We start from the raw sequence: 23,364 nt of genomic DNA on the forward strand, positions 1-23,364 counted from the left end.
ATATAAAATATTGTAATCATTTTAAATTATACATGTTTTTAATGTAATTTAATACCATATTACTGAATAGTATAACACAGTCTAGGACTATCTGATAATAAACCTGATCCACTTTTCCAGAGCTCATTTGTTACTGGTCACACTTTCATCCACTGCAGGATCAGCACACGTTTCACATTTCACTTCAGTTGTTGAATGTTCTTTGCAGACAAAGTTAATGCAAGAAGAACATCTCATCGTTGTCACACATAAGTATGTGCCTGCGTGGTGTACCAAATGCACCATATGGATCTTGCGACTGTGCGTCCACTCATAAAACCGGCTGAAGGCACACTGGATGGTAACCATTGCGACACTGTACTTGTAGTGAATCAAGCTGAGGATAGATGGTGGATGCTGCCGGTAGGTTCAAGTGAAAGGACGTTGGACAAAAATAACTGAAATTGGTGAACAAAATACCCCAGCACAAGTATTTAAGAGTTGTAATGGATGGCCGGCCATTTATCCCGGCCAATACCCCCAAGCCGCCAGGTGGAGCCCTCCTTGCAGTGTGGAGGTCCCCAGAAGACCAGCAGGGCATCATGGACATTGGAGTTTTTATGCAAAGCCCTGCTGGATGCCGTGGGGGCCACAGGAGGGAGCTGCAGGGAGGACCGAGGGCTTCTTCGTGCCCTGTGACCCGGAGGTTCGTCACAGGAAGAGCGACGGACTTCCGGGTTGAAGAAAAGAGCTTTTACCTGACCCGGAAGTGATTGAGGATCACATGGACTGGGGATTGAGAACACTTCCGGGTCAGGGATTATAAAAGGACTATGGGAACTCCCAGACAACGAGCTGAGCTGGGTGGAAGGGTGGCAACGCGTCTGGGACCTGGAGGATTGTTTATTATTGAGTATTTGTTTGTTAATGAGTATTGTGGAGGAGAGTGTGCTTTGTGCACTGTGGGAGAAAAATAAAGTCAACTTGAGGACTTTTACCTGGTGTCTGGAGTCGTGGACAGGGGTTCAAGGGAGCGAGGGCGCCCCCTATCGTTCACAGAGTTAAGTAAAGGAGAGCAAAGCCATTTAGAACTTTATATGTTACAGAGAGGATTTTAACATCTACCTAAAATAAAACTAGAAACTTAAGAATAGAGGTTGCATGATATACTTCTTAGTTCTGATAAATCATCTTTGTGGCACTCGTTTGAATTATTCATTTCATTTAATCTCACATCATGTTTAGTCCAAAAATCCTGAGCTTGACAGAGTAGGTTATCCTGTTGCTAGCAAGTTCTTGTGGATCTTATTGGGTACTTCGCAGAAAATTTCAAGGTAGTCAAGTTCCTATGAGGGTGTTTGGTAAACCAAGGTAGGTGTCTAGGAATCGCTCTAAGTCCATGCCAAAACCACATTACATGGCTCATGTGATCCAGAGATCAATGTGCTCACAGAGAGTGTGTCCAACAGTCCTTCACTTGTGCCTCATTTGGATCACTTGTACTTAGTATTTTAGTCGCTATCTGGAACTTGTGATCACGGGTGTGGGTGGGGATGTAGACTGACTGGTTAATCAAAATTATTGTCTGAAGGTCTAGATCCTGCTCATCCACATGATTCTGAAACAAAACGGCTACCACAATACCAATATGTTTGTCAGTCGCACAATAAAATCGACTCTCATTTATGAACAAGACCCCTAGTTTTTGCAACTCATTCCTTCACTTGGGATGAGCAGACCATTCTTTACCTACAGGGTAAAAGCCATTCTTTTAAAGTAGAGGACCAGCTGCTGGCTAAAGGTATGATAGCTTGAACACTCTGAGTACAATACCCTTTCTTCAATCACATTAAAGCAGATCTTATGGTGGAAAATTCAATGCTAAGGACAGAGAAGTGTCTAATGCTACATTCATATTGCAAGCCTCATTGCTTAATTCCGATTTTGTGCTCAGATTTGCCTATCTTATGGTTCACACCACAAGTACAAGAGACCTGTAAAGTGAACACTTCTGTCTTAGGAAATGGCACGCATGAACACATTGATACAAATGTACATGAGTCATCTGTGTCACTACCAACAAAAGACGTTGTATTTGTGAGATGACTCATGGTATTAAAACTGAAAAACTGGACGCACTAGTAGCTAGTGTATTCATCGCATGCTGCTCTGGAGGACAGCAAACAGTTCATGAGCTAAACACGATTAGGCTGAGAAGGTGAAAAAAAGCCACATGGCAAGCTTTAGCAGTTTTCACACCACTGCTGCACCAAGAGATGTGTGGGTATGAGAAAGGAGCGAGCAATGGTGGGACTTGTCACGGCTGTAGCTCTCTTCCATTGTTGTTTTTTGCCACGCTGCCAGTGCAGGCTGATGATGACAACATTCAGCCCAAGCATTTTGGCAAAAAAACACCTGAATTCTGATCTGACTGTTCTCATTCATGACACATGGCCATAAATCAGATTCAGTCTAGGACCACATGTGAAAGTAACTCAAATCTGATTTGAAAAGATTAGACTTCTGTGTCCACACAGCCCTGAAAACATTAGAGATGTGTGCCCATTAAAAGTAAAAAAAATTGAGTCACTGCAGTGGTAATGTGAACGTACTGTCTAATAAGGGTTCTGCTGTGTGCTGTTCGCATTTAGGCCCTTTCAATATAAACTTGACAATATTTTTGATTGTATCAAAAATTTCCAACCACAGATCAACTTCTGTTTTTTTTTCAAAGCGTGTGGTGTTTTCTAGATAGATACCAGTGTGTAAAGATCTGAGCAGTTTAATGGAAGAAACATGAATATTAACCTTTTTAAAGGTACAGCATCTCTTACTGGCAATACACAGAGAAAAGCTTAATTTTAATTTTCTATTAATGTCTGTATTTATCAAAAGTATTGGTTTTGTATTTTGCATTTATTCTGTATGCCTTTTCATACTCTTGTATTATTATAGAGGAGAAGTGTTTATGAATGATGAGCAGTGTCAAAGAATACACACGACAAAGTGAAAGGTTTGGGGATCCACCCCGTATAGTTGGTTAGGCAGGTTTCTGTAGACATGAGCTCAAAACAGAACTGAGAGAAAAAGGAAAAATGGCTGCCATATATAGCTGGTAGACAGGAACTGATGTAATGGGATGACGGAATTCTGGGAATGACATCAGAAGGAGGTGGGATCTTGAGGACCGGTAGAGGAAGTGATGTTGGCTTTCTTCTGAGTACCGGCAGTGGCTTTAGGATGAGAGTTCATCGGCTGATCTGCAGGAAAAGAGGAGAAAGAGTTAGAGGGTAGCGCCAACCCCTGGTCTGGTGGGGACATACAGGTATTCAAGCCCATAAACTGTCTCCCAAGTGCACGTCTGTGACAGTAGATATTATGCTTAATAGTACCAGATTACCATGTATTAGTCATGTATTGAGTTTTTTTTTTGACAAATCATGTAATGAAAAGTTAAACAGAAGATTGAATTTGTGGATCGAGAGGAAGCCTAAAGACTGTTAACCAAAAATATTGAAAAGGCAACTGGGCTTCAAAGCATTAACAGAAAATCCAGAATTGTATTTAAATGTTCTGCAGCATATCAAATGAGCCTTTCCCTGGGTTAAGAAATCCTCTGCAATCTTTTCATTGAGAAATCCAAAGATTTGGATCATGCTGATATGTTAGGCCCACTGACTTTGTAAATACCGCTTGTGTGAATTAACACAAATCATCCATGTGAGTGGCAATGGGCATCAAATGTGGGCACTTATGCCTAAACACTCCATACTGGAGCAGCCCATCAAAACCAAATGTTGGTGAGAAACTTAACATAACATAATTTTACAACAATAATTAATACTAAAAATTTAATTCTAAACCCGGGTACACATTCTAGACAAGTGGAAGAGATATTTCATTTAATGTTTCTCCAAAGCATAGTGGAAGACATTTACTAAAGAAGACAGTATAGTACACTTGTGGCCAAAAGTTTTGAGAATGACACAAGTATTGGTTTTCACAAAGTTTGCTGCTTCAGTGTTTTTAGATCTTTTTGTCAGATGTTTCTATGGTATACTGAAGGATAATGACAAGCATTTCATACGTTTCAAAGGCTTTTATTGACAATGACATGAAGTTTATGTGTAGAGTCAACATTTGCAGTGTTGGCTCTTCTTTCTTTTTCAAGACCTCTGGTCCTGACATGCTGTCCATCAGCTTCTGGGCCAAATCCTGACTGATGGCAGCCCATTCTTGTATAATCAATGCTTGGAGTTTGTCAGAATTTCTGGGTTTTTGTTTGTCCCCCCGCCTCTTGAGGAATTACTGCAAGTTCTCAAAGGGATTAAGGGCTGGGGAGTTTCCTCGCCATGGACCCAAAATTTCGATGTTTTGTTTCCCGAGCCACTAAGTTATCACTTTTGCTACATGGCCTGGTGATCCATCATGCTAGAAAGGGCATTGTTCATCACTAAACTGTTCTTGGATGGTTGGGAGAAGTAGCTCTCGGAGGAGGTTTTGGTCCCATTTTTTATTCATGGCTGTGTTCTTAGGCAAAATTGTGAATGAGCCCACTGCCTTGGCTGAGAAGAAACCCCACACATGAATGGTCTCAGGATACATTATTGTTGGCATGACACAGGACTGAGGGTAGCGCTCACCTTTTCTTTTTTTCCGGATGCCCCAAACAATCAGAAAGGGGATTCATCAGAGAAAATGACTTAACCCCAGCAGTCCTCAGCAGTCCAATCCCTGTACCTTTTGCAGAATATCAGTCTGTCCCTGATGTTTTTTTTGGCTTCCTTGCTGCCCTTCTTGACACCAGGCCATCCTCCAAAAATCTTCACCTCACTCACACCTGCCTGCTGCCACTCCTGAACACCCTGCTGAATCAACTTTAGGAGACGGTCCTGGTGCTCGCTGGACTTTCTTGGGCACCTTGAAGGCTTCTTCACAACAGCAGCGGAAATGTTTTTTTGGGGATTTGTATCCAGCAAGGGGTGCTAGCTCCTTTATTGGAATAAGTTCTTTAGTAATTGCGGCTTGTTACATAACCTGAAACTATATATAGATATAATAATAAAATGCGATACCCCTCCCTTAGTGATAAGAAATCACATAGGAGTAATAACTTCACTTTCTTTAACGAAAGTTTACGCGGCATAACAGACGAGGAGGCCATGACAAGACCTTTTGGGTAGTGGGGGCCCAATGTATAGAGTCTGCCATTTTCGTTACTGCGTTGGAAGGATTTTCCGTCTCGGATGAGGTTATCTCCCGTCCGTCTGTCGGCTTCAAAGGTGTGCCGGGCAATGTTCCAAGGCTTTATACTCTTTCTCCATGTGCAGAGCCCTACTTGGGTAAATCATGCCATTCCAAACAAGGAAAAGAAGATCAAATTTCATGCTAACTTTGTCACACAGGAAAAGTACAATGCCCATTTCACAGTTGTCTCTGTCTTGTCTTCTAATGCTTGCCTAGCAGTTCTAAATCTTGGGGTCCTGTACAACATGTGTCTTTGTGTTAGCTGTACATGTGAGAAGAAAAGAAAAGCAGATTAAAAATATTTGCACTGAGCACAGTGACATATTAAACTTATATTCTGATTACAGGATTAAGTTCATTTTCATGGCAAAGTGGGACTTTGCAATTAATTGCAATTCATCTGATCGCTTTTCATAACATTCTGTGGTATACGCAAATTACCATCATAAAAACTGAGGCAGCAGGCTTTGTGAAAATTAATATTTCTTCTGACCATGACTGTACTTTATACAGTATCATCGATGAGTAGCATGGCGTGGATTAATAGACATTCAGGTACCAAACACATCTTTCTTCTTATGTGTTTTATTTATGCCCCAACCCTTCTCTTCCTTCATTGCATTTTTTTCCTCTCCCCCATTTCCAATTCTCACCAATCAATCAAAACCAGAAATCAATAAACAGAACAAATTCAGAACAGAGCAACTCCTCACAAGTAAGAACACAACAGATAATAAAACTTGTAAGCGAAGGAAGAATGCATGAATAATACAAATACATCAACCGAATAGCATAATTTGTTTTTTCACTCTCACAATAAACACATGCTAGAGTGTTTTGGGTAAAATGAAAGCTGAAGTCAAAATGAGTGCTCAGGTGCCAGTGCTCCTCAAAAACTTTATTTTAAATAATTAGACTCTGGGTGCAATTTTCTGCTGGCAGTCATCCTTTACAGAATGTTAGTAATAATATCATGGATCACGCAAAATGCATAGCAAAATGGCTGTGCCTGGAAGAATAAACATACAAAATGGAAAGGCCCATGAAAAACAAGTCTACAGAAAGGTGATGGGATTTGTTTGTGACACATACTTAGAAGTGTGGTTTACATGTATTCAGTCGATTGAAGAATTTGTGCATATTTTAAATTAAATTACTTTCCATAAAAACATTTTTTCATGCTTTTCTGATAATTGTGTTATGAAAATGACATCATTAAAATACGTGCTGCTACAAACATCATTAGCAGGCACATGAAAGTGCAGGTTGAAGTGCGATTGCAAATTCACTGTTTGTGCCTTGCTTGCTAAAGGAAAATTACGTCTTTGCTGATGAATTTAATGAGGAAAATATCAAAACCCACTTACTGTTGGTCAATTCCAGGTTGAGAGGTGTAAGAGTTTATTCTTGCAGCATTGCATGCAATGTAGGAACCAGCCTCGTACAGGGATGATGGTGCATACGGATGTGCCATCCTGGAGGAGCTGGACTACCTGTGCAACCTGAATCAGCTGCAGGAACCGCCTCATGCTACCAGTAGTGACGAGGACACTAGCAACTAGAGAAGACTCAGTCAGGAAGGATAAGGAGAGAGCAACTGACTGTGGCCATCAACTGCAAAACCATTCCTTTTTTGGGGTTTGTCTTGCTGTTGCCTCTCCAGTGCATCAGTTGTCTCTTTCATTTGCACCAAAGCAGGTGATGCGGATTCACAATCGCTTACGTTTCCTAACTGGAAACACTGAAATCCTTGAAGCTTCATTGACTTGGTGGTAGACTGGGATGATGAAGTTTTCCCTTAATTTTTTGAGCAGTACATACATATACAATATATACAGTATATAGTTATAATGCTGCAGTGGGCTGGCGCGCCCTGCCTGGGGTTTGTTTCCTGCCTTGCGCCCTGTGTTGGCTGAGTTTGGCTCCAGCAGACCCCCATGACCCTGTAGTTAGGATATAGCAGGTTGGATAATGGATGGATGAATGAATAGTTATAATAAACATTCATACTACTCATAAAACAGAAATATTTACTATTTGGTTCCCTGATAAAGTCTTCTGGGATCACAGTAAGATAAACCACTAGATGCTAAGATCTCGGCAACAGATATTGTATGTCCATCACATTGAGAAAACCTTCCTTCCTTTACTCTTTATAAGAATACTCCACTCAAAACTCACAGAACTCTTGACCAATAAATGAGGGAGGGTGGGTCTTCAATTCAAAGCTTTAATCCCGCTTGAGCGCACTTCACTTCAATTAACTACTTGGATTTCTTGAAGTATTTATTTAACAATATTTTAGAAAAACTGCTCATGTTTTAGATGTTTCAAGCAAACAACTTGATAATTGCCATGTAGATTATACAACACAAGTAACTTAAGAATTTTTTTATAAAGTTTAAATTTTGTTGCTGTTGTATAGTGTTGTCCTCCTGCTGCCCCAATAAAGACTGTTCTATCAGAAATGTTGTTATCTCTGTTCTTTGAGAAAAAAGACCAAAACAAATTGCTCAGCCATCACTATAAACCATAAGGGGTAAGTAACAGATTAAAAAATGGTCATTTATTTAATTATTTTATTTAATTTTTTTTAAAGTATTACCTTATGATTGATTATGCGAGTGTGCCAAAGTATAAACTATTATTTATTTTTCTTTGTCAGATGCATTTCTTATACTGTATATTTATCAGTGGGTTCACGTCCTAGGTCCGTCCTCCTTCTGTGGAGAGCGCTTTGAGTAGTGAGAAAAGCACTATATAAAATGTAATAATGATAATAATTATTATTATTATTATTCATCTATTAGCTTGTCCAGTCTGGACCATGGTGACCATGATGAGCAGAGTCTGGCAGCACTGAACAAGAGGCAGGAGCCAACTCTGTCCATCTACAGGGCAGACTCACACACACTGAAAACATTATAACCTCCGTTCAACTTAAAATAATTAAGGTAATGATTCACACTTAATATTTTCAAGCTGAACCAATATAATTCTTTTTAGCTTATTGATTCCACAATGAGTGATGGGTGCAATTCACTTGTTTTATACTGAAGTAAATCTATTTTTTAAGTTCTTTTTCTTTTTTGGCAGTTGGAAAGCCATCACGCTGGAAAGTTTCATCGGAAGAATATACAAACAGCCCCTCAAACACAGCACACGAACAACCTAAAATATCAGGTTAACTGAAATAGGATTTTTACGTTTATTCCCTCCACCATAACTTACTTTGGTACAAACAATTTTTTTTACTATGATTGAGATCTGAAACCAAATATTTCAAGCTACAACACTAAATGACTATTCTTAATTTGCTTGAAAGCGAAAATTTACGTTAAATGATCAAAATCAATGTTATACTTTTTTCAGTGCACATCACCTCACTCATTCACCTGACCTTTTTTATTATTTTAGATATTAAATACTTTGTCATTTATGTAAACGGTTTGTGCCTTAATTTGGTACTGAGGAGTTTCCTTGCTTTATTCCAGTGCTGTAATACACTTTGTCTGATTATTTTCATTTTCAGCACATCAGTCACAGTACATTTATTGGAAATGCACTGGCTAATCAATGAAATGTACTGAGGTGTACTGTATGCTATCATTATAAGGTATACTGTACCTCATATATTTTATTACAGTTTGATGTGTAGAACACCAGACAAAGCAAAGTGATTGAAAAAGATCCTTAATGTTGCTGTTTCTCTCATTTTATTTCCAGGTAACTTCTTCAAATGATGTCTAATCTGCTACATTCAATACGGTTCAGATGGCGATTATAGAAGATTCCAAGTAACCAGCCTAAGCACTGTTAATTTTTCCAAGCCGTGCAACTTATCGACTTGTCCTCTTTGGAGTAACAGTATTGTTTAGAATACCCAACATCACACTAACAAGCATTGAAGTGTGGTAGAATTTCACATTGAAAAATAACTGAAGACCGCACAGGTCCTTAATAAATGGTCTAGTAGGTCTGGTGACTCTTTTTATTGAAGCTGACTTTGAATATTGTCTACTCTGTTAGTTATCATCTAGGACATCAGAACATATACGCCGGGAGGTCCACATGTCAGAAGTGTTCCCTTTTATTTAAAAGAAACCTGAGTGTTGATTGTTATCCCTAACCACTCCAAGAAGCAAATCCCACCCAAAGCTACTGTAGAGAAAGAGACTAATCAGACATTAACCAAGTCATTAAACGTCAGCGGCCCTATGGAAGGACAGTTTTTTGCAGTGATGTTTGCCTTTTTCTTGGCAATAAGAGGAACATTATCTCAAAATGATACAGACCCCATTGTACTGGAGGGCAAATGTCTGGTGGTCTGTGATTCAACTCCCGCCACTGAGCCAGCTGGAACTGCCCTCGGAATGTCTGTACGATCCGGGACTGGCAAAGTGGCCTTTTCGGCTATTCGAAACACCAACCATGAACCTTCAGAGATGAGCAACCGGACCATGACCATCTACTTTGACCAGGTAAGGACTGCTGTGATGTCACTTAACAAGTGTATCAGTGAAAGGGGGTGTCCGTTTTAAATAGGTTTATTTAATGAGTTCAGGTAAGAATTCAGGAAATCAGGAGATCGTGTTTGGGATTTTGGCTTAAACGTCACTTCATGTTCTCTTAATTTGATATATTTAGGGATCAATGATCAAAGGATAGGTGACTGCACAGCCACAGTTGGTGATTCCAGGTCTACTAACATCAAACTTAAACTGATCAAACCTTATGCCTGCCATGTTGCCGCATTTTCTACCCACCTCAAGTTTTCAGAACTCATATTAAACCAAGAGTCTCACACCTACTGTAGCTCTTGATGTGAGACATTTTAGCATTTTGCATCTACAGAACTGAATGGAGCTTACTCTTCTTGCTTGGATTTCTTTCAGTCTTCTCAGCTATAATGGAGTCTGATGTTTTGTCCTTGCTCTTCTAAATTGCCTGCAGATCCTGGTTAACGTTGGAAACCATTTTGACCCTGCCAGGAGCATGTTCATCGCCCCCCGCAAAGGAATCTACAGTTTCAATTTCCATGTGGTCAAGGTGTACAACAGACAGACCATTCAGGTAAGCCACCAAATAGAACAAGCTGATGTTTATTTTTATTGTTATAAAGGTGCTGTAGAGCGTACAGAGATTTATACCCCGGAAAGTGAAGTAGCAATAAGGAAAGTGCAAACCGTCTCAAGTGGAAAATTATCGACCAGGGCCTTTATGTCTGTAAGCTGTCCAGTCACACTCAGATCCACATAGGACGCAAGGGTCTATTTTTGGGGTCTTCATTCTGATTGCTGCTTCAGAATAGAATAGCAATCATTAGGTGACTTACGAATTTGGTTTGAATTTGATTTGGACATGTGCAGAGGAGAGATGCTGAGTATATTGGGAGAAGGATGCTAAGGATAGAGGAAAAGAGGAAGGAATAAGAGAAGGTTTATGGATGTGGTGAGAGAGGACATGCAGGTGATGGGTGTAACAGAACAAGATGCAGAGGACAGAAAGATATGGAAGAAGATGATCCTCTGTGGTTACCCGTAACGGGAGCAGCTGAAAGAGGAGGAAGAAGAAGAATGTGAATTACGAGACAAGTAAATAGCAATACATACTCTTGTGCAAACACCTGCACACTGCGCTATGTACGAATGAAATGCACCACGGTTTGATACATCAAACTTGGAGGAAGCATTCTTCCTTGTTTCCTAGCATGCCACACTAACTCATGCCTTACAAGGACTCCTGCTGTTCATACTTGCGCCTGCAAACTAATGCTGGAGTGCCTCACCTATCACCCATCACGTTCTTACAGAAAAGCAGTACTACTTAGTAAGCCACCTTCACTTGGCTATATGTATAAACTTTGCTTAGATTTCATACTAAAATTTTGTTTATGCTCAGAATAGGCAAAAACAGCGTACACAAAACAAAATTAGATTTATGAAACCATGCAAACCATGCATATGCCTCATGCCGTAGTAAGTTCCTTTATAAATCTCCAACCAGCTTAACATGATGTGCATGCAGAAGCTTTGAGTGACTGTCCATCACCTCCCACCAGTAACCATTTATGGCATAAAAACCCCTTCTTTGAATATTTATGACTAGCAAAATACCTGCGCTTCGCAGCAGAGAAGTAGTGTGTTAAAGAAGTAAAAAATTAATGGAAACATTTTGAAAATAACGTAACATGATTGTCAATGTAATTGTTTTGTCACTGTTTTGAGTGTTGCTGTCATATATATATATATATATATACACATACATACATACACATACATTGTATATACAGTATATATATATCTATATCTATATATTTATATATAATATCTATATATTTATCTATATATCTATATCTATCTCTCTCTCTATATATATATATACACATACATACTGTACATAGATACACACACACACACATTATATCTATATCTATATATTGTCTATATATATATAGCAAAATACCCGCACTTTGCAGCAGTGAAGTACTGCCTTTTTTATTAAGAAGAAAATTAAACCCTTTTAAACTGAGGGAAAATATACCAATAATTATTTGTTAAGGATCTCTTTGTATACCACATTTTGAGTTCGGCCCTCCGGTTGTAATATGACCAAGCTGTGCGCTGAGCTTACTCTTAAGCTTGCAACGTACAGTTGGCCATGTGAACAGTAATCTTGTTTCAAATCTCACAGCATGGATTACTGCTGTCATAATCAGTTTGAGTTTCATGGTTTGTTTCAATTACGACAGTATTTGTAGGACTTATGTTGAAGAGACATTCGGCATCTGTCAAGCGTTGTAAGTATACAACCAGTTTCATCGATAACTTCACATCCAGCTTTTGAGAGTTTAAACATTCATAAACATCAAAGTGTCCACTACTGAAATCGTCACCTGTGAATCTAAGATGTTTAAGAGGCATTGGCGGTTGTCCAAAGGTGTAAAATATTTGGCCATTTCGCTACACTTGAAAATGACAACCGAACAATTCAGCCGCAGCCATCAACTCACATGCAGAACCATAGGTGAAGGGCTTAAGCATTTCACTCTTCTAGTGCTCCTGTGTAGTATAATTATCTCCTGTACCGTCATCAGTCCACACGTTGAACCTGTCCCAGTCATTCAATACATAAGACACAATGTTTCTCCAGATATCAAGAGTGAGCCTGATATGGCCGTGCAATATGTAACACAGAGAATGGAAAAGGCAGGTGCCATCTCCAGGCATGGAAACCACTCAGTAAGTGACAGTTCTTTGATCGATGGTGATCACCTCGATAGACATGTTAATGTGGGTACAGTTGGAATGATAAAGGAAATGGGTACCTGAACAATGTAAAGTAAGTCTAAAATACCTAAACAATAACTATTATCGTAATAAATGAACAATAAAACAGCGGAGAAGCCGTGGATTAAATAAAAAGGCTGTAGTTATCAGCAGGGAGACGTGAATCCCGTGTCGAAGCAAGGAAGGGAATGAAGAGACTGGAGCAACGGACAGCCTTATATAGGCAGGCAGCCAACAACGTGGGAGGCGTTGGGATGGGGGACCCAACGCCGCCTCACACGGTGACTGAGCTGCAGGCTATGGACGTATATATGTACTGTACGTAAGCAGGATTCAGTTAGCGTTGGGAACCCGCATACCAAATTTCTTGAAGATGGGCCCATAAGTAACAAAGACTGTTGAAAAGTTCAATATGGCGGCCGACAGTGGCATCATACCACTGAAATAAGTACCAAATTTCAGCCTTCTACCTACACGGGAATTTGGAGAATTAGTGACATTGGAAAGTTCAATATGGCGGCTGACAGTGGTGTCATACCACCGAAATAAGTACGTAAATCGGTTTTGGTTAGCACAGGGAAGCCGCCTACCAAATTTTGTGAAGATGGGGCCATAAATAAGGAAGTTCAACATGGCGGACGTTGTTGACCGTTAGGACCATTATGCGTAGAATTTCGAAATTAAACCTGCTTAACTTTTGTAAGTAAGCTGTAAGGAATGAGCCTTCTAAATTTCAGCTTTCTACCTACATGGGAAGTTGGAGAATTAGTGACCTTGTAAAGTTCAATATGGCGGCTGACAGTGGCGTCATACCACCGAAATAAGTATGTACATTGGTTTCTGTTAGCGCAGGGAAGCCGCCTACCAAATTTCGTGAAGATGGGGCCATAAATGAGAAAGTTCAACATGGCGGATGTTGTTGACCGTTATGACCGTTATGCATAGAATTTCGAAATGAAACCTGCTTAACTTTTGTAAGTAAGCTGTAAGGAATGAGCCTGCAAAATATCAGCCTTCTACCTCCACGGGAAGTTGGAGAATTAGTGACGTTTGGAAAATTCAACATGGCGAATGTTGTCGACCGTTATCGACCATTATGACCGTTACGCGTAGAATTTCGAAATAAAACGCCTTTAACTTTTGTAAGTAAGCTGTATGGAATGAGCCTGAGAAATTTCAGCCTTCTACCTACACGGGAAGTTGGAGAATTAGTGAGTGAGTGAGTGAGTGAGTGAGTGAGTGAGTGAGTGAGTGAGTGAGTGAGTGAGTGAGAGTCAGTCAGTCAGTCAGTGAGTGAGGGCTTTGCCTTTTATTAGTATTGATTGAGTCACAACATAAACTTGGCCATGTTCTTGAGTGACGTATTTTACTACAAATCATGGGAAAACACAGAAGATGAAACTTCAATGAATGTGAACTTGAGATATTAGTTCCCACACCACTATTTGATAAAATAAAACAATCATGGGTTCAGTCAGGATACCTCACAACAACACATTTGAGCATCACCTATTAGTTGTACATTACGTGTTATTGAATCAAAGTACTTTCTGTTTACGAAAGCAAATTCATTTGGTGATGGTGTCTTTTGCAACATGTGTGTAGTCAATTGCATCAATTACATTAGGAAAATCAGCAATCGCTGCAAATATCCTTTTTGTCTTGGCCTGCTCATCCTGACATTAAGGAAACTAGATATATCTGGGTAGTATCTTAAATATACCATCCCATACAGATGGCATGACACGGCTCTGAGATGGCTTTAGGTTTCTTGAGTGGTCAGCCAGTTCACGCCGAAAAGCTCCCATCGTCCAATACCCTTAAAATATGTAACAGAACAGGGACTCCGTGATTTATGCATGATGGTCTCTGTCTGTAGGCTCCAATTCAGCACACAAATCCAAGATCTAAATCGGCTTGAGCTTTGAGCCAAAAAATCATTGTGATGCGTAATAAAGCACTCCTTGTGTAGGCTGCCATGTCATCTGAAACAGCTAACTCTGTCATTTCCAGTTATGTCTCACACACACAGCACACCCTTTTTATAGACAAAATAGATCAGCTAAACACAACAGCACTTAACAATTAGCGTATGCATTATGTGCTGTTACCAACACTGAAGACAATTCTATTAAGAGAACATGTCAGTTTGCTGCGATATAATTAGTTCAAGAACATCGAAATGTGACTGATGTGTCATTGAAATGTGCAATGAAATGGGATTTTCTGTTTGTCCTATCATCGAGTGCTAACACTAAAAAAAGTGTACATGGGACTTACAGGTGGTTGAAATTTGAAGAAATGTTAAGCCAATTTTCACAAGAAAGTTCTCCAACTTTTGCAAATTTAATACTGTAGCTTGTCCATGTTTTCAAATGTAAGCACATTTTACGTGTGAGGCCCCAGAACAGAAGAGTCCTAAAGAAAATAGAAGGCAGGTGATCTGTTGTGTCATCTTCTTTTCACGTTTCTTCATGCTGCATTACACCCAGCCCTTTCTTGGTAAACCTGTTTTCTTCCATGCTAAAAAATCGGTGTGTTTAATCTTTTAAGGCATTTTAACAGATTTTCTTTCAGCAGATACATAAAGAGCCCCTGGCTTTAATGTGAGAGTGATTAAGAAAATGGTGGGTATTGGAATGTGGGCTTTGCACAAATAAAGTCATTAGCCGCACACCCCTGGGTAGCTTCTTCCCACCTTGCATTTATCAGCTAAGGAGTGATGCCAATTTAAAGTGGCAGGATTCAAACTATGCTGCCATTTATCTAATTGCAGAAACACTTTAATCTGCTTTTCTGGCCTTCCATTTAGCTGCCTGCACTTAGACCCTTCAGTTTGGAGGTTTATGTGAAGAGCCGAGCCACACATGCAGTCGAGCAGGAAAAAGGGTTTGTTTTTTAACCTCATTTTATTTTTACCTCTGTATAAAAATGAGTGATTTCTGAAATTCGGCAGCCATCTTAGGTGTCTTGTTGCAAATTTTCACAATCATTAACTCTTTCAGGGGTAGACTGTGATGAAACTCGCCCTTACTTTTTAGCTTGACTCTCTTTGCTTGAATGAAAGTTACATAGCTTTGATGATTTAACCTTGATTCCCTATGTGTGCGTAAGTAGAACAAACAGCCTCTAAAATGGCATCAACATCTGGCAAGGGACCAAAGCGAATGTACAAAGCAAAATACTCCATGGACGTTTTACATAATTTTGTTGACTAGGACTCTTACTTGTCGGACTCCGAGTTTGATGCAAGTGATCTGGAGATGGATATTGAAAACGAAAGTGAGGTACCAGCATCATCTGATTCGTTGCCAGCAGATCGTGGTACTGAACACTTTCATGTAGCTGATGGCCTACAGCAGGGCTCACCTGGGAGGACAACCACTTATGATGACAAGAGGCGTCACACTGCGACCTCCACCGCTGCTCACCTACTGTGTGAAGACCGGTGGGCAGCTGGCTTACCGTGCATTCCTGCTGACTATCAAGACGCCACTGCTGCCAGAGATGCTGAACATGCGTCAACAGCAGCCACAACACGCAGCAACAGACGCTTTATGTTGATATATGTGTGAAACCACTGCTTTGTGTGCTTTTCAGAAAACAGGGTTTTTTGGAAAACATATTCAGCCGTCAAAGAGTTGAAAACCATGTACCCCTATGCTTTTGTTTTAACTGATTAATGATTTCCTAATAGGTTATTAGCTGTCATATTCCTTTTCAATATCAGATTTCCTTTAAATTGCTTTCTTAAGTTGTTTGTAAATCACATTGCAGTGGTATGCTACCTAAAATGGAGACTAATTGATTGATTTTATTGTGGCACAGTGAGCAGCCTCATAGCTCTAGATGAATGGGTTTGAATCAAAGCCTATAATTAAATTTAAAAAGATTGATTTAAATTGATATTCTGTTTATTTTGTAGCGCCATTCACATCTACAGTGTATTAACAGAACATTTCTAAGCAAGTGGTTTTCAATTTTTGCCCTGGGAGATCCTCATGGCTCGAGGTTGTCAAACGCAATCAATTTTACAACCACTTCATCATCCGTAATATTAATTGGTCTTATTACTTCATCATTATTACCGAACCTATAAATGTTCCATAGACATTCATACAAATTTGTATTGTTTGTCATATAAAAAGATTATGCTTCTTTTTCAGTTTTCTTTTTAATTCACCCTTAATTGCTTCAAACATTAAAACCAATCTTAATGGTGTCCAACTGTAGATGATTAGCAATGAGCAGTGCAGACATGGGTACAAATAACATGAAATGCCCATGAAGATGTCACCCTTTCACCATCAAGTCATGGTCAGGAGTCTTGGTGTGTCTCTGAACTCATGGCTTTCATTCATTGATGATATTTCTTCATTGACCCAATCATTACTTTCTTCATAATATTCAAAGGGTCTGAGCCTTCCCTACTAAATTACACCATGCAAACCTTTCTTCAAGCACTGGTTCTTTCCCAGCTGGCTGGACTACTGCAACTCTCTTCTGGCGGGGCTTTCTTCTACTGCTATCAGACCTCTCCAGTTTTTCGAGTTCTCGGTTCCCCATTTCACTTCTCCTCTGCTTCAGTCTCTTCACTGCATTCCTGTCGCTGCAAGGATCCCCTTCAGATCTTTTATATTGACCCACAGTTCTCCTCCTCATTATCTACAGTCTTTTGGCTCTCCGTTTATCCCATCGAGAGTTCTCCATTATTTATATTTAGGTGTCTTTAAATATATTGGAACTGCTTGGTGTCTTGTACAGGATAGCTGCTGTTGTACTGACGAAGAGTTTAAGATGTCAATGTTTGTCTTAGTCTAGCTGCAGGTATAATTATATAGTAGTACAGTCCCTCTGCTCAGATTGTATCTCATTCTCTGTTGCTTTCGATACTTGCACCTTCTAATTATTCTTGTAATATAACTTTCTTTGTAAGTCACCTTAGATACAGGCATTGGCTGAATAAATAATAATAAAGAGGAGCACTGACTTCAATGACATTTTTTAGAAAGACTGACAGAATAAAAGGACAGCTGACAAAACAGTGAGACCAATTAAAAAGTAACAATGACACGCTGATAGGGAAATTGGTTGGATTTAAAGCCAGCAGTCCCTGAACTTTGTAGCCACTGTGCTAACCCCTACAACACTTCCATCTTATTTTAAACACACAGCAAAATGGAATAATTTCAATTTGATCATTATAAACAAATCATGAGAACATCAAGTCCTTCATAACTGATATATGGCCAGCTCATATCTGATTAGAATATTAGAACAATCTACACGAGAACAGGCTGTTCAGCCCAACAAAGCTCACCAGTCCACTTAATTCTTCTAAAAAAACATCAAGTCGAGTTTTGAAAGTCCCTAAAATCTTACTGTCGACCACGCTACTTGGTCGCTTATTCCAAGTGTCTATTGTTCTTTGTGTAAACAAAAACTTCCTAATGTTTGTGCAAAATTTACCCTGATCAAGTTTCGAACTGTGTCCCCGTGTTCTTGCTGAACTCATTTTAAAATAACAGTCTCGATTCACTGGACTTATTCCCTTCATAATTTTAAACACTTCAATCATGTCATCTCAACTGTATAGGCTCAGCTGTTTTAATCTTTCTTTATAATTCATCCCCTGTAGCCCTGGAATCAGCCTAGTCGCTCTTCTCTGGACCTTTTCTAGTGCTGCTATGTCCTTTTTGTAACCTGGAGACCAAAACTACACACAGTACTCGAGATGAAGCCTCACCAGTGTGTTATAAAGCTTAAGCAGAACCTCCGTGGACTTGTTTGCCTCCTTAATGGCTTCTGAACACTATTGGGAAGTTGATAGCATAGAGTTCACTGCGACTCCTAAATCCTTCTCGTAAGGTGTAGTTTGGATTTTCAGACCTTCTATTGTGTCTTCAAACCTAACATTTTTACTTCCTATGTGTAATACTTTACATTTTTCTGACTTAAAATTTCATCTGCCACAAATCTGCCCAAGCCTGTATGCTTTCCAAGTCCCTCTGTAATGACTCTAGATTATCTGCCAATCTACAGTAATCCCTCCTCGATCGCGGGGGTTGTGTTCCAGAACCCCCCACGATAGGTGAAAATCCGCGAAGTAGAAACCATATGTTTGTATGGTTATTTTTATATATTTTAAGCCCTTATAAACTCTCCCACACTGTTAACATTACTAGAGCCCTCTAGACATGAAATAACACCCTTTAGTCAAAAGTTTAAACTGTGCTCCATGACAAGACAGAGATCTTCTTTCTTCTTTATCACAATTAAATGAATGCAAATATATCTTCTCTTCAAAGGAATGCCCGCATCAGTAACAGAGAATTTCAGAGTGAGAGAGAGAGAGCGCTCACAAAGAAAAGCAAACAATCAAAAAATCAATACGTGTGCTTTTAAGTATTCCGAAGCACCGCAATAAAGCGCATTTTTTAGAGGAGCGTCAGTATCTTCTAAGCAAACAGCCCCTCTGCTCACATCTCCTCTGTCAGGCGCAGAGAACGTCAGAGAGAGAGAGAGAGAGAGAGAGCGCGCGAGAGATTAAAGCAAACAATCAAAAAATCAATACGTGTGCTTTTGTGCTTTTAAATATGCCGAAGCACCGCGATAAAGCGGCATTTCTTAGAGGAGCGTCCGTATCCACTAGGCAAACAGCCTCTGCGCAAACAGCCCATCTGCTCACACCCCCTCCGTCAGGCGCAGAGAATGTCAGAGAAGGGTGAGAGAGAGGCAGAGACAAGCAAACAATCAAGCACCGCGCGGGATGCATATCTTAAATCATTGAGGAGTTTTAGTTAATATGTAATACATGCTCTGATTGGGTAGCTTCTAAGCCATCCGCCAATAGCGTCCCTTGTATGAAATCAACTGGGCAAACAAACTGAGGAAGCATGTACCATAAATTAAAAGACCCATTGTCCACAGAAATCCGCGAACCAGCGAAAAATCCGTGATATATATTTAGATATGCTTACATTTAAAATCCGCGATAGAGTGAATCCGCGAAAGTCGAAGCGCGATATTGCGAGGGATTACTGTACTTATCTTGGTATCATCTTCAAACTTAACCAGCTTGTTACTTATATTCAATTCATTTATATATATTAAAAATAGCAGCGACCCTAGCACTGACCACTGTGGAACACCACTCTTAACATAGGCCAGTTCTGATGAGATTCCTCACACCATCACCTTTGGCTTCGTATATTTTAGCCAATTTTGCATCCATCAGCAAAGATCATCCCCAAAAATCCACTTCTTTTAGTTTGATGCCCAACCTCTCATGTGGCACCTTATCAAAAGCTTTTTGGAAATAAGGATACATACCATCATATACTCCACCTTGATCCTATCCTTTAGTTGCTTCCTAATAAAATTCCAGCATGTTGCACCTCCCTCTTTCAAACACATACTGACATGAGGGGCAAATGTAAACTGAAGTCAACAGCATTACTGGAGAAAATGAACCTCTGACTTATCCGCAGTTGGTACGAACAGATAAGCTGGACAAAGGCACCTTCCTGACTCTGAATTAATCTTGTATGAGTGGTTGCGGATGTGTGCGGTCCAAACAACACTTTACATAGTGGTATGGCCTACCGATCTGCAAATCTGTCTTCCTCCAATTCTTTTACTTTTGTTAGATAAGGGTAGTCCTGCCCCATGGATGTAACCTGAGCACATTTGTTTATGGTTAGCGTAGAGGAAGGTAGTCCATATTACAACAAAAACTGATCAGGCAAGAAAAGGAGAAAAGCTAGTAAGAGGAATGGAGTGTTTCCTAAACTGAGGTGTCTATCAGGAAAGGACAAAAACCTCAATGGTATCTGACCAGAACAGATGGCCACTAGGAACAGTAACCCAGTGGTTTATAATTTAGCTCCTTAGGTTTTCTGATGTCACAGACGTTACATGATGCCAGAGGACCTCAGCACCTCATGGGAGAGCACACTATTTTTCTCAGGGTAGGACAGGGCAGCATGTAGCCTTGACAGGAAAATATGGATAACTAGAAATGGCAGAAAGCCCAGTGGATGCCTCAACCTGTATGTTTGTTCCAGGAACACACTGTTGATGCCAGTACCTTGTTTGGCTACTATTGACTGCAGTATGCCAGGCTTTACTAAAAATAGAATGGCATTTTGAGCAAGAATTTAGAAGAGTAACAGAAAAATAAAAGAGTGAGAAGAAGAGGGTGGACATACAAGAGCAGGCACACTTCTCCACAGAGAGATACGGCACCATCCTTGTGGCTGAGTAGCTGTATTGCTGTAATGATTTCAGCTTTGTGTGTTTATGAATGTTTGCTATCCAGCCTGAGTTTTAACACTATAGAGATTTCAAATATCTCAACATTTCTATGCAAAATTTCATTTAACATAGTTGGTCATATTGTTTTTTTCACAGGTAACACCATTATTACCTGTATCTGTAGTGCTGGTGTCTGTACAGATGTGCTGAACATCACATCATTGACAGGACCATATAAAGTTCATTTACTTCCAGAATCATTTGGGTTTGCTGATAATGCAATGCCTTGCGAAAGTACCCCCCTCAGTGTCTGTCCTGTTTTCTTGCATTAAAATCTGGCATTAAAATGGATTTTTTGGGGGGTTATCACCATTTGATTTACACAACATGCCAACTATTTTGAAGGTGCAAAATATTTTTATTTTGTTGGTTGCGAGACATGGATGCTATCCAGTAGAGATAGAAGACTGAGAGATAGAATGTCCAGAGATGAAGACTGGACACAATCAGTAGTGTGTCTCTTAGGAGAATCCTTGGGTACCGCCGGTTTCACTTTGTGTTATGTGATCACAGTGTCCCAGACATTACCTGCATTGTGAGTGAGCATCAGCTATTGCATTACAAACATGTGGCGTGATTCCCCGAGGGTGATGCGGTTCGCAGGATCCTCATTGTTGAGGACCCGAGTGGCTGGACCAGGCCAAGGGGACGCCCACGCAATGCCTAGATGAGGCAGATAGAGTGTCATTTTTGGAAGGTGGGACTGGACCACGTGTCTGCAAGAGGGGTTGCCAACCAGGATCTTGAGCTCTTTCATCATAAGGTGTTTGTGGCAACACACTGTACCAGTGAATGCTCCCCAACCTGACCTGACCTGACCTAACACAAACAATAATTGAGAGAAAAAGTCAGAAATCCTGAATGTGCATAGGTATTCACCCCCCAAAACTAATACTTTGTAAAGCCCACTTTTGCTGCATTTCCAGTTGCAGCGTGAGATCGACAGGCGGATCGGTGCGGCATCCACAGTGATGCGGGCTCTGCATCGGTCGGTCGTGGTGAAAAAGGAGCTGAGCCGTAAGGCAAAGCTCTCAATTTACCAGTCGATCTACGCTCCTACCCTCACCTATGGTCATGAGCTATGGGTAGTGACCGAAAGAACGAGATTGCGAATACAAGCGGCTGAAATGAGTTTCCTCCGCAGGGTGTCTGAGCTTTCCCTTAAAGATAGGGTGAGAAGCTCAGTCATCCAGGAGGGGCTCAGAGTAGAGCCGCTGCTCCTCCGCATCAAGAGGAGTCAGATGAGGTGGCTCAGGCATCTGATCAGGATGCCTCCTGGACGCCTCCCTGGTGAGGTGTTCCGGGCACGTCCAACTGGGAGGAGGCCCCGGGGAAGACCCAGGACACACTGGAGGGACTATGTCTCCCGGCTGGCCTGGGAACGCCTTGGGATTCTCCCGGAAGAGCTGGAAGAAGTGGCCGGGGAGAGTGAAGTCTGGGCCTCTCTGCTTAAGCTGCTACCCCCCGCGACCCGACCTCGGATAAGCGGAAGAGGATGGATGGATGGATAGCACTTCCCACCACTGGGATTTTCCCCAATTCCTCGGGGTAAAACTGCTCCAGTTCCGTCAGGTTAGGTGGGTAGTGTTGGTGTACTGACATCTTCAAGTCATGCCACAGATTGCCAGTTAGATTGAGGTCTGGACTTTGACTGGGCCATTCCAAGACCTTTAAATGTTTTTCTTTAAACTACTCCTGTTTTGCTTTAGCAGTAAGTTTAAGGTCATTCATTGTCCTGCTGGAAGGTAAGCCTTCATCCCAGTCTCAAATCTCTGGCAGACTTAAACACTTTTCCCTCAAGAATTGCCCTGTATTTAGTGCCATCCATCTTTCTTTTAATTCAGACTAGTTTTACTGTCCTTGCTGATGAAAAATATCCCCACAGAATAATGCTGCCACCATCATGGTTCACTGTGCAAATGTTGTTCTCGAGGTTTTGGGAAGTGTTGGGTTTGCGCCACACATGGCGTTTTTACCATGATGGCTGAAAAGTTTAATTTTAGTCTCATCTCATCAGAGAACCTTCCTCCATGTGTTTGGTGAGTTCGCAACATGATGTTGGGCAAACTCAAAATGTGCTTTATTTTTCTTTTTTAAGCAATGGCTTTCTTCTGGCCACTCTTCCATAAAGCCCTGCTCTGAGGATTACTGTAGATACTTGCGTATAAGTCGAAAAATGTATGCCTTAAAATTCATTCAAAAAAACAGGGACAACACAATTTTCCATAGAATTTGGGTAATGGCACAGTGCACAGTGCTTTTATTTAAAACAGTCAATCAAAATCAGTGTTCAAAGTAAACAGTGCAGTGATTCAAAAGAACTCTACATTAAATAAATAATCCATAAAGCAAACATGGAGGTTTAAAAATCAATAAAATAGAAAAACAATCCTTTAAAAACCTGAGGTTAAAACGGTGCTGGAAGCAGTCTTTAAAATCAATAAGCCCGGTGCCTTTTTTAAACTAGCATCTCACCTGGATCTCCCAGTTGGGCTTTACAGCAGGCGAGATGCTCTCTCACACACACACACAG

At 40.5% G+C, this 23,364-nt stretch overlaps 1 protein-coding gene across 1 annotated transcript in view; it reads left to right on the forward strand.

The window, feature by feature from the left end:
- LOC120524007 (cerebellin-1-like) overlaps positions 1-23,364 on the forward strand; it is a 78,143-nt gene that overhangs the window by 37,342 nt on the left and 17,437 nt on the right. The window contains exons 2-3 of the mRNA XM_039745804.1: positions 8,953-9,707; positions 10,180-10,299. Coding sequence (XP_039601738.1) covers positions 9,444-9,707; positions 10,180-10,299 — 384 coding nt within the window. The 5' untranslated portion in view covers positions 8,953-9,443. The remainder of the gene's footprint in view (positions 1-8,952; positions 9,708-10,179; positions 10,300-23,364) is intronic.

The sequence above is a fragment of the Polypterus senegalus genome, chromosome 1 (assembly GCF_016835505.1).
Source record: "Polypterus senegalus isolate Bchr_013 chromosome 1, ASM1683550v1, whole genome shotgun sequence".
NCBI classification, from domain to species: Eukaryota; Metazoa; Chordata; class Cladistia; order Polypteriformes; family Polypteridae; genus Polypterus; species Polypterus senegalus.